Raw genomic sequence first — 18,712 nt, forward strand, 5'->3', positions numbered from 1 at the left:
GACTATTAAACCCACCAATACCAGAAAAACTATATTGTATTTCTTGAAATAGTAAGATTTATTCTCCTCATAGTAGACTGTTCTGCTTCAGGTTTATTACCAAAAAATTCTTGAATGCATGAGATAGTGAAAGCCCAAGTAAATAATGTATTGAGGTCATACTAAAAATAACAAGGATTATCAATTTTTAACTTTAAATATTCAGAATTTCTCTAATTCTACACTTCCAAATACATCCTAAACTGAAAGCAAAACCCAATACCTTAAAATAATAAGAGAAAATATAGCAAAAAAGATTTCTTAAATGTAATTTTTAAACTATTTTTTAAAATCAACATTATACTTAATGCTGGAACACAAGACCTACCACGATTAAAATAAAATAAAAAAAAAACACCAAAGATATCTGCTATTGCTATTAATTTCTTAAACTCTTTTGTAATTTTGTAAATTTGTAAATTTCTGTTCAATGTTTTAAAATATGAAATCTAAATTAAGAGCATATTTAAAAGAAGAGATCACATTAAAATTTTAGTTATGTTAGATACTGTTAGGAACAGGCAATGCTGATCTAAGAAATATACTTGGATCTATATTCATAGAGCTTATAGCTAAGTGGAAAAGTAAGCATTAACAAATAATGGTACAAATAATCAATTACAATTACGGTGAGAGATATAAAGTGTGCAAGGTACTATTTGGCCATATGACAGAGAAACTAACCTACAAGAATATGAAAAGCTTTCTGGGGGAGATAATAAACATGAATAATGGCTTGCAGTTAGCTAGACAAATAAAGCAATAAAATGCAAAAAGCTCACAGAGGCAAAGGTCACATAAAGGAACCTGGTGCTTTCAAGAAACTGCAAAAGAGAATGTGTCTGGACCATACAAAGAGGGAAGGTACCTAAAGAAGACGACAAGAGACAAATCACACAGGGCTTTGTCAATCATGTTAAAAATTTTGAACTTTATTTTAAGGGTTCTAAGTAAAGAAGTAAAATTGCCAAATATTTACTTTTAAAAGCTCACTTCTGTAGCTGTGTAGATAACGGATCAGAGTCAGGAAATACTGGATGAGAAGTGAATTGCAGTAGCTCAAAGAAGATAAATACCATGGAGATGGGGAACATTCAGATTTGAAAGGCAGTTAGGAATTAAAACTAATAGGATTTTACTATCGATTGGATGTGAGTAGAGATGGCAAGAAAGCTGTCAAAGATAATGCCAAAGACTCTGGCCTGAACAACTGAGAAGAGAGCAAGAGTAAGCCGTGGAGTGGAGAGCGTGCTGTTGAGAATGCTTTCTAAGCTTTCAGGGTTAAACAGATGTCCTGAGAGGCCAAATAGAAAAACCAGAAGGATAACGGTACCCTCCCTTGACTTCACCAGTAGCAGCCTTCAGAAGAAGGTGGGAATGTCGTGTGTATCTAGTAAGGCAGCTTTACCAATACCAAGCCCCCAATTAGATGCATATATCTGGTGCCTATCACAACAGCTTCCACAAATACTAAGAAACCAAGCAGGAACTAATAGAACTAGCCATAGCTTCAGAATTCTACATTCTGAGAATAGAATTCCAAGAGAATACACATGAGGAGAGAAAATTCAAGACCCACTCTCCAGTTTGGAACAAATAATAGGAATGGATGAGAAAATAGGAAGAAAAAACAAGGCCTGCAGAATGGTATTTTTTAATGAAAGGAAGATATCATAGTTACTCTAAAAGCAATACCATAGCATCATATGAGAATATACAAGACATTTTAAAAAGTTTATAAAACTCCTGCTTTGTACTCCCATATAATTCAAGAAAAATGCACTTGATCAAAGCAAGGATGAAAAATGAGCTACAACAACAGAATGTGGAGCAAAAGTGTGGAATTGGAAAAAGAGATATATGGAAGTAAAACAAAGCCTAACAAGAAAAAGTATAAGAAAACAGAAAAGAAACTATAAAACATGATTAGTGTTCTGATTTAAATGTTGGATTGAAAAACGCATTTAAGTAGGAGGCAACAGCAACAAAATTTTAGAATTAACTTACTGGCCTCAAAAAAAGAGAATCTCCAGTCTGGTAGTGCAGAATTATCAGAAAATGGGGGACTGGAAGCAGCAGATATGCCTGGAAAGGGTATGGGATTGAGGGCAATAATTAGGAGCATTGGTGAAAGCTGTCTGAGAAGCAATTAAATCTTCGGTTATTCTCCATCATTTTTTGTCACCAGGCAGCTGTCCACCTGCCAACCTGGTTTACTACTTGGGGAGAGACACAGGGGTAATCTCTGGACTGGGGAACACAAGAGAGAGTAGAGGTTGCAGGCACCATACTGAATGAACTATAGAATTGAAGTGAGACATAATTCCTCACCCCACCCGCTTTTGCTTTTCAACTCTCTGACATTCCCAGCCAAAAGAGTAAAGGATTCTTCTCTAAGAAATCTGGCCAGTCCAAAAAAGGAAACTCAAATGTACTGACATCACTGGTCCTCCAGTAAAAGTTCTGACACACCATCTTAAATTGAATCTCAAACTCTACAAGCTCCATTGACATGCTCAGACCTTCCTGAGGAGACAGTTGGGGATTAGCTATCAGCTATCTGAGAAAAGCTTATAGCATGGAAGACAGAAACTAAAAGAACAAGGAGGGAAAAAATATTAGAAGACTATGCAAGAAAAAATACTTATAAATGGGGGGCAGGAGCACATTCAGTATACAAAATGGAGAGCACAGAAAAATCAAAAGCATCAAAGAAGATACAAAATTTTACACAGGTCTAGACAATAAACATAAAGATAGCCACACATACACACCCCCAAAAACCATAAAGCAGAAAGACAGAAAATCTAAGACTATAAGAAGACAAGTCCAGGCCAAACAACCAAATAATAGTGGATCCAGAAACAGAGGAGGGAAAAAACAAAACAGAACAAAAAGACAAAAGTATTATTAAATACAGAGTAAAGTAAGGTTTTCTTTGAAAACTGAAATCTAAGCTTGAAAAGATTCACTCCATAATTAAAAGAAATCAAACCTAGATATATATTGGCAATATTTTTTTTTAATTTAAGGTAAAGGAAACTCTCTTGGAAGTATCCAGATACTCTACCCCCCCAACCAAAAAAAGAAAGCAACATTACCTACAGTTAGTAAAAGAAGCCTGGATTAAAACAGACTGGGGCTCTGAGCTGTGCTCATGAACAATTCATGCTAATCCAGTGACGAGGCAAAATATAAACCACTGGTAACGTAACACCAAACATTAGCTCCTTATAAAGTGCTTTCATAAAGCTATAAAGAAAAACAGGGTCACCTAAGAAAAACAATAGACAAAACACATGCAAAGATAATAAAAATACTAATGGTCAATAAATCAATGATGATGTGTACCATTTTAGTAATTAAAAATTGCAAATTAAAACAGGATGAAGTTGACAAAGATCAAATAGAACAGTAAATCTCAGTGTTGAAAAGAATGTATAAATTCCGTGCTGATGGGAATGTAAATTGGGATGTTTGCAACATGACAATATATATCAAAATGCATACATTTAGCATATATAAATATTAATAAATGAACATCCTGTGAGTATATTAGATTGCTTTTGTCAGTGCTTCTTTTATATTTTACAAATATTCTGAAAGGAACACAAATTATTTTTATAGTTAAAAATATCACTGTCAAAACACAATAATATTTTAAAATTTAAGCCATTTGCCCTAGTAATTCTATCACTAAAAATCTAGCCTAATTGAACAGATATGGGGAAAAACAATTGCACCTACAAATGTTTATTGCAGGATTATTCTTACTAGAGAAAAATAAACAGATCAAATACCCAGTACTATAGTATGGTTAAATATTTTCACAGGAAACATGAAGATATGCTTGCAATATAAAAAGAAAGGGGAAAAAACCTATGGATATAATATATTCTTGATATTATTATATAAATAATACAATAAGTAATTAGTGACTTATGTATAGGATTACAGGTGTTTTAAAGTTTCTTTATATTTTTATACACTTTCTAAATTTTCTCCAACAGTGTAGGAATGCTTTGTGTTCTGAGAAATACAAACATTATTTTAAAACATTAAATTTGAAATTCAGTACACATACTGAAGATACACAATGAACATGATCAAGCTGTAAGAGTTATGTAAAGTTTCAAACAGATCAAAAGAAAGAAACATCGAACTGGCAAAGGAATTGATGAATAATTCAAAGGATAGAAAATGAAGAGTTCAAAACTTTATTCATTAGTACTCAAAAATATTAATTAAAACTTGAATAAAAGACTATGTCAGGACCTTTTGATTTAACAAAGATTTTTTTAAATTAGTAGCCAATATTTTCAGACTGGTGAGATGCAAAGTTTTATATACCTCTGTGAGGGAATAAAGAGTAATTTGACAATCTAAATATTCCTATATAAATAATATAAATTCCTATATAAATATTCCTGTGGTAGATATTTGTCATTTTCTTCAACTTTTTTTTTTAAGATTTTATTTATTTATTTGGCAGAGAGAGAGAAAGAGCAGGAACACAAGCAGGGGGAGTGGGAGAGGGAGAAGCAGGCTTCCTGCCGAGGAGGGAGCCTGATGTGGGGCTCGATCCCAGGACCCTGGGATCATGACCTGAGCCAAAGGCAGACGCTTAACAACTGAGCCATCCAGGTGCCCCTCTTCAACATTCTTTTAAAAAGATTTTATTTATTTATTTGAGAGAGAGAGAGAGAGCATGAGCAGGAGAAGGAGCAGAGGTAGAAGGAGGGAGAAGCAGGCTCCCTGCTGAGCAAGGAGCCTGATGCAGGGCTCCATCCCAGGATCCTGGGATCATGACCTGAGCTGAAGGCAGGTGCTTAAGCAACTGAGCCACCCAGGTACCCCTTCTCCAACATTTTTCTGTTTTCAGTCCTCTCTGTACTCAAAGGGGCTAGAAGCTTAGATACTATTGCCTTGTGGCTTAGATTTTGCCCATCAAGGTATGACAGCCATAAGAGGTATGCTTCAATCTCCCTCAAAAGAACCCATTGCAAAGAACATAGTTGACCTATGGCCTCCATCTGCCCCACCTGTAGATCCATTATAGGCTCCAACCAAGGCCACACATTCCCTGAGCCGCTACCAGTCAGTGACTAAGCAGGAATACTACAGCCCATTATGGGACATTCTCCAGAGGGTAATCTTTCCTCAAGGATTCCAAATTGGCTTGGATAAGACGTTTTCAAAACTGGGCTCGAGCTTTGAGGCTCTTCCTACTCAACCGTCCTTCCTTCCTTCTCTTCTTTCACAGGGATCAGAACTTCCTCATGGTCTGAAGGCTCACCCCCATCTACTCCTGCTTCTGCCCCCTTTGTACTTCAAAAATGTTTCCTCCAGTAAATTTCTTACATACTGAAATCCATCTTGGAGTCTGTTTCTAGGAGGAAGGCTCTCATAAGAAAGGGAGACACAACAAAACAAAGAGGCAACCCATGGAATGAGAGAAGATGATTGCAAATAACACTACAGACAAAGGGCTGATATCCAAGATCTATAAAGAACTTCTCAAACTCAACACCCAAAAACCAAATAATCAAGTCAAAAAATGGGCAGAAGACATGAACAGACCCTTCTCCAAAGACATACAAATGGCTAATAGACACATGAAAAAATGTTCAACATCATTAGCCATCAGGGAAATTCAAATCAAAACCACATTAAGATACCACCTTACACCAGTTAGAATGGAAAAAATTGACAAGGCAAGAAACAACAAATGTTGGAGAGGTTGTGGAGAAAGGGAAACCTTCTTACACTGTTGGTGGGAATACAAGTTGGTACAGCGACTTTGGAAAACAGTGCAGAGGTTCCTCAAAAGGTTAAAAATAGAGCTACCCACCCTATGACCCAGCAGTTGCACTCCTGGGTATTTACCCCAAAGACACAGATGTAGTGAAAAGAAGGGGCACGTACACCCCAATGTTCATGGCAGCAATGTCCACAGTAGCCAAACTGTGGAAGGAGCTGAGATGCCCTTCAACAGATGAATGGATAAAGAAGATGTGGTTCATATATACAATGGGATATTACCCAGCCATCAGAAATGATGAATACCCAACTTTTGCATAGACGTGGATGGAACTGGAGGAAATTATGTTAAGTGAAATAAGTCAAGCAGAGAAAGGCAATTATCATATGGTTTCACTCATGTGTGGAACATACAGAATAACATGGAAGACATTAGGAGAAGGGGGGGAAAGGGAAGGGGGGGAATCAGAGGGGGAGATGAACCATGAGAAACTATGGATTCCGGGAAACAGAGGGTTTCAGTGGGGAGTGAGGATGGGTTAGCCCGGTGATGGGTATTAAGGAGGGCACGTATTGCAATGAGCACTGGGTGTTATATGCAAACAATGAATCATGGAACATTACATCAAAAACTAATGAAGTACTGTATGGTGACTAACATAACATAATTTAAAAAAAGGAGGGGGGAGACTGAAGGGATAAGAATCATCTATTATTTTTTCCTGCTTCTGGTTTCAGAAGTACTAAGGGAGGATAATGTAAATGTCTGGGGGGTTTCACAGCATTAGCAGAGTCTAGCAGCACTGGCAGCATTCAGCCTCCCAGGCCCTGCAATATCATGAGGGAACTGGTGCAGGCTTCCTGCTCAGTGTCAACAGAAGTGATTCCTACAGCAGCAGCAGTGCTTCAGCGACCTCAACAGCAAATCCATCCAGGAGCCCTGGGTAATTCTGCTTCTTTATGCTCCTCCACCTCTAGGGGGAGGAATGGCTTTCTGCGGTTACCACTGTCTGAGTAGTACTATCATCATCCCTTGTTCCCTTCTCCTCCCCTTTCAACACTTTTGTAACCAATTCCCTATTTTAAACCACCTTAGTATGATTTCCTCATTCCTGAGTAAATGTGGAATGATACAAATCTGTTTCATTCTCTTTTTGACCCCAGAAATTCTCACTAGTGTTAACTCTATAAAGAAATTAATAGGAACAAAATTTATTAATAAACCCAACAATTAAATATTAAATGTAAACAGTTATTGCACAAAAATTTTATATTAGTACTAACAAAAAAGTCCCAAAGAAATCTAACACTAGAGGTAAGTAATTTACCAAAGTAATTTAAAGTACATTATTATGTTTTCTTATGCCCCAATTAAGATATGTGCTTATTAATAGTTTTTAGATATATAAGTAAAAGCACATCATTTACTGTTAACTATACAAAGTAGGAAAAAAAGTTAAATATGTGGTTATCATATGACTCATAAATTTCCAATCTTAGAAATATATCCTAGGGAAATTTTGTACTTGTAAACCAAAATACATATACAATAATGTCCACAGCAGCATTGTCAAAGACAACCAACAACTTGAAAGACCCATATGTCTGTCAACAGTAAAAGAAATAAACACATCACAATATTTTCATAGAGTGCGGTCCTATGTCACAGCATAGATGAATCTCTAGAGAAAATCTTCAGGGTAAGCAGAAAATCATACTAGGATTCCATTTTTACAAAATTAAAAACCAAATAAAATTATATTCTATTGTTTAAGGGTAGAAAGTCAGGAAAAGAGTACAGTATGTCTGTGGGAGGAGGGGTTAATCAGGGTGAGGCATGAGGGACGGTGAGGGTCTGACATTCTATTTCTTGTCCTGGTTGGTAGTTGCCCAGTTGTTTGCTTTATAATTATTCTTTCATGTGTACATATATGTTTTATGCACTATTCTGCAATCATGAGGTATCTTAAAATAAAAGAGAGGGGAAAAAAGATCAGGATATAAAGGGGTAAACTCCAGGAAAACAACACCCCTACCTGCATGGTTTAAAACAGAATCACCAGCTCATTCTCTCATACGCCTAAGTCCACGTGAATAAATGTGTTTACGTAATACGTAAATGAATGAACATCAAGCTCTCAGACATTTTAATATGTTCATAAAGTAAACCAGAAAAAAATACACGCAAATACCATCTAGTAATCACTATGTGGAAAAATTATGGGTGTCCCTGTTTGTCTTCTTGATACTTCTCTTTGTTACGAAAATTTCTCAAATAAACTTTTCTCTGAAAGCTTAATAATTAAATGTGTTGTTAAAAGTCCAGAATAAGGTCAGCTTATGTTCTGGCCATTTTTCTTTCTCTAGAAACATTAATCCAGTTGTTTTCACAAACAAGGTCCTTACAACACCATGAATTTTATCATTGTTTTATAGTTTTCAGAGTACAGGTCTTTCATCTCCTTTGTTAAGCTTATTCCTAGGTGTTTTATTCTTTTTGGTGCAGTTGTAGATGGAAATGTTTTAATTCTCTTCCTGCTACTTCATTATTAGTGTGTAGAAACTCTACCAATTCCTGGGTATTGATTTTGTATCCTGCAACTTTATTGAATTTATTACTTCTAATAGTTTTTTGGTGGCATTTTTAGGGTTTTCTGTGTGTAATATTATGTCATCTGCAAACAGTGACAGCTTAACTGCTTTCTTACCAATAGGAATATCTCATTTATTTTTCTTATCTGATTGCTGTGACTAGGACTTTTGGTACTGTGTCGAATAAAAGTGGTGAGAGTGGACATCCTTGTCTTGTTCTTAGGAAAAAGGCTCTCAGTTTCTCACCATTGAGTACGATGTTAGCTGAGGGTTTTTCATATGGCCTTTATAACGGTTGAAGTATTCCCTCTAAGCCCACTTTGTTGAGAGTTTTTATCATGAATGGATGTTGAAATATAAATTAGGGTTCTTAAACTTTGGTGTACATCATAATCAGGTGCAAACCGGCCCAAGAGAATCTAGTAATGTCATAGCTAAATTGGACCAATTTTAACTGTAAGTAAACTAGTATTCTGAAGATAGCCCCAATGAGCTACCCCAGCCACCTCTCCAAGCTGAACGAGCACCACCCACTTCCTCTTTTTTTCCCTACAGACACAGCAATCTTCAAGCTCCAGAGCATTCTGTTCCTTCATGTCTCAGCACCTTGCACATGCAGCTCCTCCTGCCTGGATGCCCCGTCCTCTGCCTACTTAACTCCCACTCCCCATTCAATACTCAGTTCGAGTATCTATTCTCTAGAAAAGACTTTCCTGACCACCCTCCACCCATTTTACAGTTTAGATACTCTTATCCTGAAATTTTTTTACAATACTTTAATACCATTTTAATTAAATATTTGATTATCAGATTTTTTCCTTGACTATATTGTAAGCTTCATAGCACATGGGGCATGCCTATTTTGTTAGGTGACACACAATGTTACATTAGTTTCAGGTGTACAACACAGTGATTTGGTAAGTTTATACCTTTTGCTGTGCTCACTGCAAGTGTAGCTGCCATCTGTCATTATATAATGCTATGCAATACCGTGGGCTATATCCCCTATGCTGTACCATATCTCCAGAACTTGATCTAAAACTCAACCCTCAAAATAGATTAGCAATCTCAATATAGATTGACAGACCCTCAAAGTAGATTTTGTTTATTGGGTAGTTTGGTTGGATAATTGAATAAACTATCAAACCAACAGCCAAAAAAAAAAAAAAACAACTTTTTTTTTGGTTAAAAAAAGTTAAATGGGCGCCTGGGTGGCTCAGTTGGTTAAGCGACTGCCTTCAGCTCATGATCCTGGAGTCCCGGGATCGAGTCCTGCATCGAGCTCCCTGCTCAGCGGGGAGTCTGCTTCTCCCTCTGACCCTCCCCCGTCTCATGTGCTCTCTCTCTCGCTCTCATTCTCTCTCTCTTTCAAATAAATAAATAAATAAATCTTTAAAAAAAAAAGTTAAATGACTGTTCTATCATCCAGGCTTTGAACTAAAAATCATCTGAATTTTTTTCCTTTGAAAAAATTCCATGTAATCAAAAGTCCCAAATCAGATGAGTACTTTATATGAAATGAGGATAATATGTACTCAATCTTAGCTAATGAATTTTGATTTTCTTTTTTATATATAACTCACCCATGTGTATTTCTTTTACACTAAATACAGATCCTTTACCAACACAAATATCCAATGATGACTCATTTTCTTTCAATTTAGTTTGGACGTGATGCATTGAGGAAGAAAAGGCAAGAAAACATATTAGCCTTCTAAGATTAATGACTATATTTTTCTTTTAGGAAAGAAATGTTTCCTCTCTGATCCCTAATATCTGAAGCTGGACCTAATGTAATTGTTTCCGATGGGGATATACAGCTTATGCCTTCTGACTGGCTGTCACAATGCTCTGAGTTAATCACCACCCCCTCCCAAAATGCCCAGCTCAGTACAATCATGAGAATTCTGAACTGAACCTCCGTGGCAGTTTAAGCAATAAACTTACTTATCTGTGTGTGAGGGACTTTTAGTTCCCAAAGCTAAGAATATTTTATTAAGCTGGTAACATTTTCTGATTTTTCAATACCTCATTTTTCAAATCCAAATGCTCTGGATTTCTAGTGTTTCTGTGTCGTGTTCAGAAAACAGAGTAACACAATTCTCCATTTGGTTGCTCTTGAGAGCACAATGCTATGGCACTGATATTTTCGAGAGGTATTTATTCCATTCTTTTATCTTCTACGTTTACCTGTTCTGTAATGACCTAATCTCCTACCACTGTCTTTCTTAGATACTCTACTCTCTGAATATCATCCCTCTTGCTATAACTCACTGTCTCCAAGCATGCTCCTACTTGAAAGCATTCACACTTATTGCTGCTTTGCCTGGAACATCTTTCCCCTAGATATTGCCGTGGCTGGCTCCACTGGAAACTTTAGGTCTTACCCAAAGGCCTTATTTAAAATTACAATCCCTCTTAAACACTTCTTAGACCTCTTCTTCTATTTTTTTCATAGAATTTATATGATAAAACTATTTTTTCTTTTTATTATCTGTTTTCCTTACCTCTAGGACAAAAACTCCATAAAGGCAAAGATTTTTGCCTCTTTTATGTGCTGCTATATTCTTGGGCCTTATTGCAGGTACTTGAAAATTACCAAGTAAAACGAATTTTCCATCAGAATTACCTAATCTTAATATTGCTATGAAAACTACCAAGAGACTCTAAGAGTCTAGGGGTACTGATTCCCAGGAAGGGGATGCCTTTACCAGGGGAAACAGTAAGAGTCCCGCTAAACATAAAGCTACCGCTGCTGCCTGGTCAACCCCAAAGACCAGCAAGAAAGAAAGGAGTTAATATTGATGCGGTAAATGACTCTGATAACCCTGAGGAAGAGAGTGGCTGCTGTGTGTGGGAGGGGGGAATGCAGAGAAGAGTATGTTAGGCTCTCGGATGATTCACTGGGCCATTTTTGGGCATCCCCATACCCAGTTATAACTATAAATTTTTAATAAAATTTTATTAACATATAATGTATTATTTCAGGGGTACAGGTGTGTGATTCATCAGTCTTACATAGTTCATAGCGCTCACCACAGCACATACCCTCCCCAGTGTCCATCACCCAGCCACCCCATCCCTCCCACCCCCCACCGCTCCAGCAAACCTCAGTTTGTTTCCTAAGATTAAGAATTCCTCATATCAGTGAGGTCATATGATACCTATCTTTCTCTGATTGACTTATTTCGCTTAGCATAATACCCTCTAAGTTCCATCCATGTCATTGCAAATGGCAAGATTTCATTTTTTTGATGGCTGCATAATATTCCATTGTGTGTGTGTGTGTGTGTGTGTGTGTGTGTGTGTGTGTGTATATACACACATTGTCTTTATTCATATACACACACACCCCACCTCTTCTTTATCCATTCATCTGTTGATGGACATCTAGGCTCTTTCCATAGTTTGGCTATTGGGGACATTGCTGCTATAAACATTGGGGTGCATGTGCCCCTTTGGATCACTACATTTGTATCTTTGGGGTAAATACTCAGTAAAACTATAAATTTTTAAGTACAACCAGAGCATTAAGAACATCCATGGCTCAGAGCTCTCAGGTATGAGGTCTGCGTAAAACATCAAGCAAGCCTCCCAGATGAGCAGAAGTGCTGGGTGACGGAAAGGGAAATCTAAAATGGCTATGGGAGTGGGCAGATAGGAGTATCATTAATGGACTTGGTACCAACTACATTATCAAGTCGGGGCCGGGGGGGGGAACCAGCCCTCCTCAAGTACATTTTCTTGGAAATTGCAACCAATTGTGACCAATTTGATAAGCTCTGCCTGGATGAAGTGAACTTATCTAAGCAGCAAACGGATCTGAGGGCTATGAGAAATGGAGTAGTGGAATATAGATGCTGATACATTACCAAGATTCTTTTTTCATCAGCTATGCACCTTTCCTCCATTTGCTGTGGAATGTTAGCAGATCACAGTTCATAGCTCTTCCTTTCCTTAGAGGTTTACCCTCTGCAAAAGAAGACCCACTTCCCCAGGAAGGCTATTTCCTGCCAGAGGGAATAGATCAACAGCCAATGACTAGTGAACACAAGGGCAGAAGATGCTGTCTATCTAATCTCAAGGAGAGGCTAACTCTATGGAGCAATTCATGTTTCAGAGCCCCTCCATAGGATCCGACCAGGCCGTCCTCCAGCTGAGACTCTATTTGTGTTTAGTTTTTTTTCCTGCTCTATCTGGCTGCCCTTGCTCTCCTCCTGAGAGCACTTTCAATAAATCACATAAACAAGAATTCCTGACTTGGCTCTGCTTTTGAAGAACCTTACCTAAGACATATGATAATATGCAAATCATCTGAAAGAATGCATCCTAAGCACAGCCTTAAAAATTCTCACATGTATGATTCCAATGAACATTATTAGCTCACAATTTTTTTTTAAATCACAAAACTTTAAAATAAATATGAGTGAGACTCACCAGGAAGAAAACACAAAAATTTCATAAAATAGAATCATCAACTCAAATATAAAATGTATATATAATATATATGAAACATATATACAAAATGTACATACAATATGTAATATAATTTTAATACAGTATATATCATAATTATATGTTTTAAATATTTGTATAAAATATATTATATATGACATATATATTATATATGTTTGTATGTTATATATTGCATATGTAATATATACAAAATATAAATATAACTTTAATATATATTATACAGTAATTATATATAACATTTAAAGAACTATATAACACATACAAAACATATATATCATATATCAAGTGTATAAAAAGAGGAAATACATAAATGAGAACAAAAATGTATCAGTATCAAAAGCCAATTCACCAAAAAAAAAAATTGTGACTAGCATATAGTAGATGAAATTAAAACTCAATATATGGATGAAAGGGCAGATTAGACTGAAGAGAACACAGAACCAGGGTGGTAGGAAGATGTGAATAAATATCCCAGAATTCATTGAGAGATTAAAGGTAGAAAATACAATGGTTGAAACACACAGAGGACACTGTGAGAAAGCTGACATCCACATATCCAGAGTTCTAGATGGTAGAGATATATCTAGATGGTAGAAGAAATATTTGATGAGATAATGCCTGAAATTTTTTCGAAGTTCATGAAAGACACCAATCCATAGATTCAGGAAGTCAACTAAACCACAAATAGTATAAAGAGAAATTCACTACCAGCTATTTATCATGGTTGTATGAAGCAAGACTGCCTAAATTTGAATCCTGCCTCCTCGTACTAACTAGCCAATCAAGGACAAATTATTTAACCTTTCCTTGCTGTAGTTTCTGATCTGGAAAGTGGGTTTAATGATAGTATATACTTTAGAGACTGTTATGAAGATTAAATGAGCTGATATCTGTAAAGCTCTTAGAATAGTGCTGTTGAGTTTTTAATATTCATCTTTATTACTTTTATCTTGAATGCTTATACAAGGTGCTCTGAATCAGAGATTTCTTGTGATTATCTCGTAATAAATAAGTAAATCGGCCTACTTTGCCCTATGCCTTACTCATGATGAAGGCCAGGTCATATGTCCTACATAAGTAGCTGAAAACTCTACAGGTGAGTAACAGAGTAGAATGGGTTTTTTTCCACTTATGTATAGGAGAGACAGTTATCTCCTCCTATCCTGAAAGGAAAAAAAATCTTTTGCTGCTTTGAGATAGGTTAGAAAGGATCCTGGGTTCTCACTCGAACCTTTCAGAATGTAAATACATCTTTCTAAGGGCCAAATAAACCCCAGGTGTCTCAAAGATCAGGAGTTTCACACACAGAGAGGTGGTGCCCCAATCTTTCTGGCACTTGAGAGCTTAATCTAGGGACCTAATCCAAGATATAACATTTAGCTCACTTGAGGAGATAAGAGGAGTTTTATTATCCTTTCAATCAAAGCAATTAACTACACAAATAACTATAGGTATGAAAAGTCTCAGGAGGCTAGGGCTTTTTGGAGCACTGAGAAATCCAAGAAGTTTCACTTCCCCACAAATACCTGGCATACCCTGAGTTTAAGTGCTTGTTATATAAATATAAACACAATTGATGAAATCATAAAGATAAGAGCAAAAGTAATGACATACAAGAAGAGACACAAGGGAGAGGATCAACAAAGGCAAAAGCTGATTCTTAGAAAACTAATAAAATTGACCAATTCTGGTGAGACCAATCAAGAAAAGAGATAAGACATGCTGAGCACTAATCACCCAGAAAGGAGAGAGATCTACACATACAGCAAGATTACAAATACAGTAAGAAAATACCTTGAACTACTTTATTAGTACTACCACTCTGGAAAACCATTTGGCATTATCTGGTAAGACTGAAGATATGCATGCCCCAAGACCCAGCAATTTTGCTCCTTGGAATGTGTTCTCAAGAAACTCTTGCACATGTGCACTGGGGGGAAGTGCAAGAATATTTATGGAAGCATCATTCATAATGGCAGGAATATAAAATACTAAGTGTTCATGTACAAGAATATGAATATATTAATTGTGGTGACTTCATACAATAAAATGTGGAGTAACAGTAAAAAAGAATAAACTCTAGCTATATGCCATCAACCCTAATGAATGTCCCAAGTACCTGTCGGGCAAAGTAGCAAATTGCAGAAAAATACAGCATAATACTATTATGAAAATTCAGTAACACTCATAATTAAGGAATATGCCTTATATATATAAAAATATATGCATATTTATATATAAATATATAAATATGTATATTTACATATATATAAATACATGGTGATATTAGAAATAAATGCCAAAGAATTATAATCACAAAATTTAAGAGTAGTGATTGTCTGGGGAAAGAGGCAAAGGAATGAAATCAGAGTGGCAGACATGGCCAGTTTCCAGAGTATTAGAAATGTTACATTTCTAAATTGGGTGGTGAGAGTATGAACCACATATTCATTTTATGGACATGACTTACATATACATTATACTTATTATTTTAAAGGTAAAATAATTTAAAACAAAAGGGGCATTTTGCATGGATCATATCACTTGGCTTTGGAGCTGAGAAAGCATCTTTATCATGAACCCTTGCCTCACCAGAGTGACACCCACCATTCCTATAAAACTCCCCCTTTCTCTCAATTCTTTTATATGCTGAGAAAGGGCATGGGGGTGGCCACCCAACACAGAAGGCATGGTGTGTCTTCTCTTGTTAAGCCCAAGTAGTTTGCAAGTCTTACTAAAAGGTGAGTATTTAACACTACTTTGTCCTTAGATTTGGTCCATTGTTGCCAATTTGGAGGCATGGGGAATAATGTCCTCCTCGACAACTTTTTATTTTTGAACTAATAACCATTATCAAAGAGGATTTGTGGATCAGTTTGCTATATTAAAGAAAAGAAGAACATTCTAAAATAGACCTATGATATAATTAATATTATATGTATACACAGGCACACACACACACACTCTGGGGTGAAAATAGGATTATGAAATATGAAGGGCCTCTTCATAAAATTCTCTTATTTTGAAAGATGTCTCTTTTTGGTTTTAAACACAGGGGAAAAGATTTTGCCTCAGAGGCATCACTCCCTCACACCATGTCTTCCCTCTCCCTGGTGTTAATGTTCCATGTAATGCTAATTAAATGCACATGTGTAACTAATTTAAGTGTTACAAAATTCAAGGCGCTCTTAACTCCCTCTTCCCCTAAAAATAAAATTTAAAAGTTGCTCATCTCTAGACTTTACAGAGGACTGAAAATTTAATTGTAAAATCGTATTTCACAGAAAAATCTAAATTGACTATTCAGGTTATGAATACTTGATTATGGTAGGAACAGTTTAGAAATAGCCCCATTTTAATTCATTTGGAAAAGGTAGTTATTCATTATACTGTCTTCAGCTCAGGAAAGAGAACAGAAAGGGCTGAACTGTCAGGCTTAACACATATGTATAAAACGAATATTCTCACTCTGTTCTGAACTGAGCCTGCTGAATATCACATTAGGGATAGAGTCCAAAAGGTGGTCAACAAGGTACTCTGGCATGAAGAAATCCGATCCACAAAAAGCATGGAGAGGAAATTTACATAGATACATATTATTAAGACACAGATCATTAAAGAGCTTTCATTCCCAGGATGACTGCAATTTGAAACTCATGTTTATTACATGGCAACCAAACATTTTAGCATCAATACCTTAAAAATGGAAGTGACAGGGAAAGGCAGAGTCACGATTCTATACTCTTTGAACACTATTTGCAGAAATGGCAGTAATCCTGGAAACAATCATGCTTCCCCCATCAAAGCCATATTAAGGATAACTCTCTCTGCATTTTTACTCAAAGAGAATTACCAGGGGGGAACCCATACCTAGTAAAACTAACGGACCAGTGAAGATAGAACATGATAGTCTGTGTTAAAGGAAGTCACCTTCCACAGAGAGCTGAGGGAAAAAAAAAAAAAAAAACAAAAACAGAAGAGCTTACCTTTATGATGGTTTGCACTGGATACAACTTTCCCCCACAAGGTTACAATAAATATTATTATTAGCAGCTTTCCTTTTGTTGCTTTCTGTAAGTATCTCTTACTCATCCTGCAAATAAAATAAAAATAGTAAAAATCCTAAGTATATGAAATCACTGCTTTTCCATTATAATTGTGCTACATTTAGAGCTTTCATGACACCTCAACACCTGAAAATGGAATTTATTGTATTTGAAATGCTGTTTACTGTATAAATTCCAAAGAGAAAAAATAAAAGTATTCCAAACAAAGTGCCTTGATATGATGCAAGAGATAAAAGAGGCCCTACCTCAGTCAGTCTTCATTCAATCAACAATAGTCTAAATCAACTGGGAAACATTACCATTTTTCTCTGTATAAATATAGATTTAACTTATTCACAAAATCCAAGGCATAGTTGTTTGAATAATCTTTAAATAAGTGACTTATCTTACTTTTTTTCTAAAAGATTCCTTCTTCAGTGCCAAGTCAAATGGTCAGAGTAAACAGTTTAGATAAAATGTGTTAAATGAATTCCTGTCCAGAATAAACTCATTTCAAATCTATTATTCCTAATGTGCTTTAAAAAAAAAAAAAAAAAGTCACCTGGTACAACTGCTTCTTACAATGCCACTACTGGAGACACACAGATATTTTAATATTATCGGAATCCACTGTTCTGTACTTTATCAGAAGTGGGAGAAAAAATGGAAAAACAGAATGAAAAATACCAAGTGAACATTTTCAAGTTGAACTCACAAAACTCAAGAAAGCAATATAGCTACCTATAATAAAAGCTCAGCACCTACTTTCTCTACCACTTTACGTGACAATGTTTATATTGTTCTTCACAACAAATGTGGGATATGTCCATCCCCATTTCAAAGATGAAATTTGGAATTTTGCCTAAGGTCATCTTTAATGATAGGCAATTCTGGATTTGAATTTTTACTCTAATTCTAAATTCCTTATATTAACTACTACTTTGTTAAGGGGTAAGTGAAACTAATATAAAATATAATTCATCTGTATTTATTTCTGAGGTATATAAAATATACGTCCATCATTTAGTGCCTTCTCAGATTCCAATCCTATACTAAACTCTATTCTTGTTTGACCTGAAGACTCTTGCCTTAGCTCTTAGGGCAGGTTTACGAGGTCCCTTTCTGACCTAGTCTGATTCCTCTTCCTCTTGAATTCTCTAAATTACCTTTCCCCTCACACCGTTACTTCCAAAATTCCATCTCTAAAAATATGATTCAGTGGTAACAATGATGGCTATAATTTGTATAATTCCGAAGAGGAGTCTTTCATATGGATAAATGTATTAAAAGTGAATTATATATTTTAATACAGATATATGCAAACATTTCTTGGCCTGGAAAAGCTGTGTGCACCAATTCAGATGCTGAGGAGACATTGTTGCATGATTAAGAACATGACTAACTCCTGAGTCTGACTGTTTGGATTTGAGTCCAGGCTCCACTGAATTCTGGATCTTCTACTTCAGTTTCTTCTACTATAATATGGGATAATGCCTGTGAAATGCCTGATCTATTGGTTGCCATGAAAAAGGGCTCAATGACTATGACATTAGAGAATATTCCAGTCATCTGGATGTTCCTTTGGTCCTTGAGGGGCATGAAAGGTCAGTCCCATTCATGAGATGGTTGAAGGGAGTTTTAGTCACACCAACAGCAACCAAGTCCTCCATGAACTTTGGTCTTATGACATGCTGAGATATTGCACAAAGGGTATGTGTTTGACCTTTTAGATTAGACTATTTGGTTTAAAATCCAGTTTCCTGCCTACCGACTATATTACTTTGGACAAATTACTTCAT

General features: G+C 36.1%; 1 protein-coding gene across 1 annotated transcript in view; it reads right to left on the bottom strand.

Annotated features, from left to right (window-relative positions):
- Window positions 1–16,959, bottom strand: part of TAFA2 (TAFA chemokine like family member 2) — a 116,809-nt gene extending 99,850 nt beyond the window's left edge. Inside the window, exon 1 of the mRNA XM_088025727.1 lies at window positions 16,854–16,959. Within this exon, the coding sequence (XP_087881853.1) occupies window positions 16,854–16,959 (106 nt within the window). The remainder of the gene's footprint in view (window positions 1–16,853) is intronic.
- Window positions 16,960–18,712: the final 1,753 nt, after the last annotated feature.

This window comes from Eumetopias jubatus, unplaced genomic scaffold, assembly GCF_037043125.1.
Source record: "Eumetopias jubatus isolate StellerSeaLion01/CBP00866 unplaced genomic scaffold, mEumJub1_p1.0 scaffold_8, whole genome shotgun sequence".
NCBI lineage: Eukaryota > Metazoa > Chordata > Mammalia > Carnivora > Otariidae > Eumetopias > Eumetopias jubatus.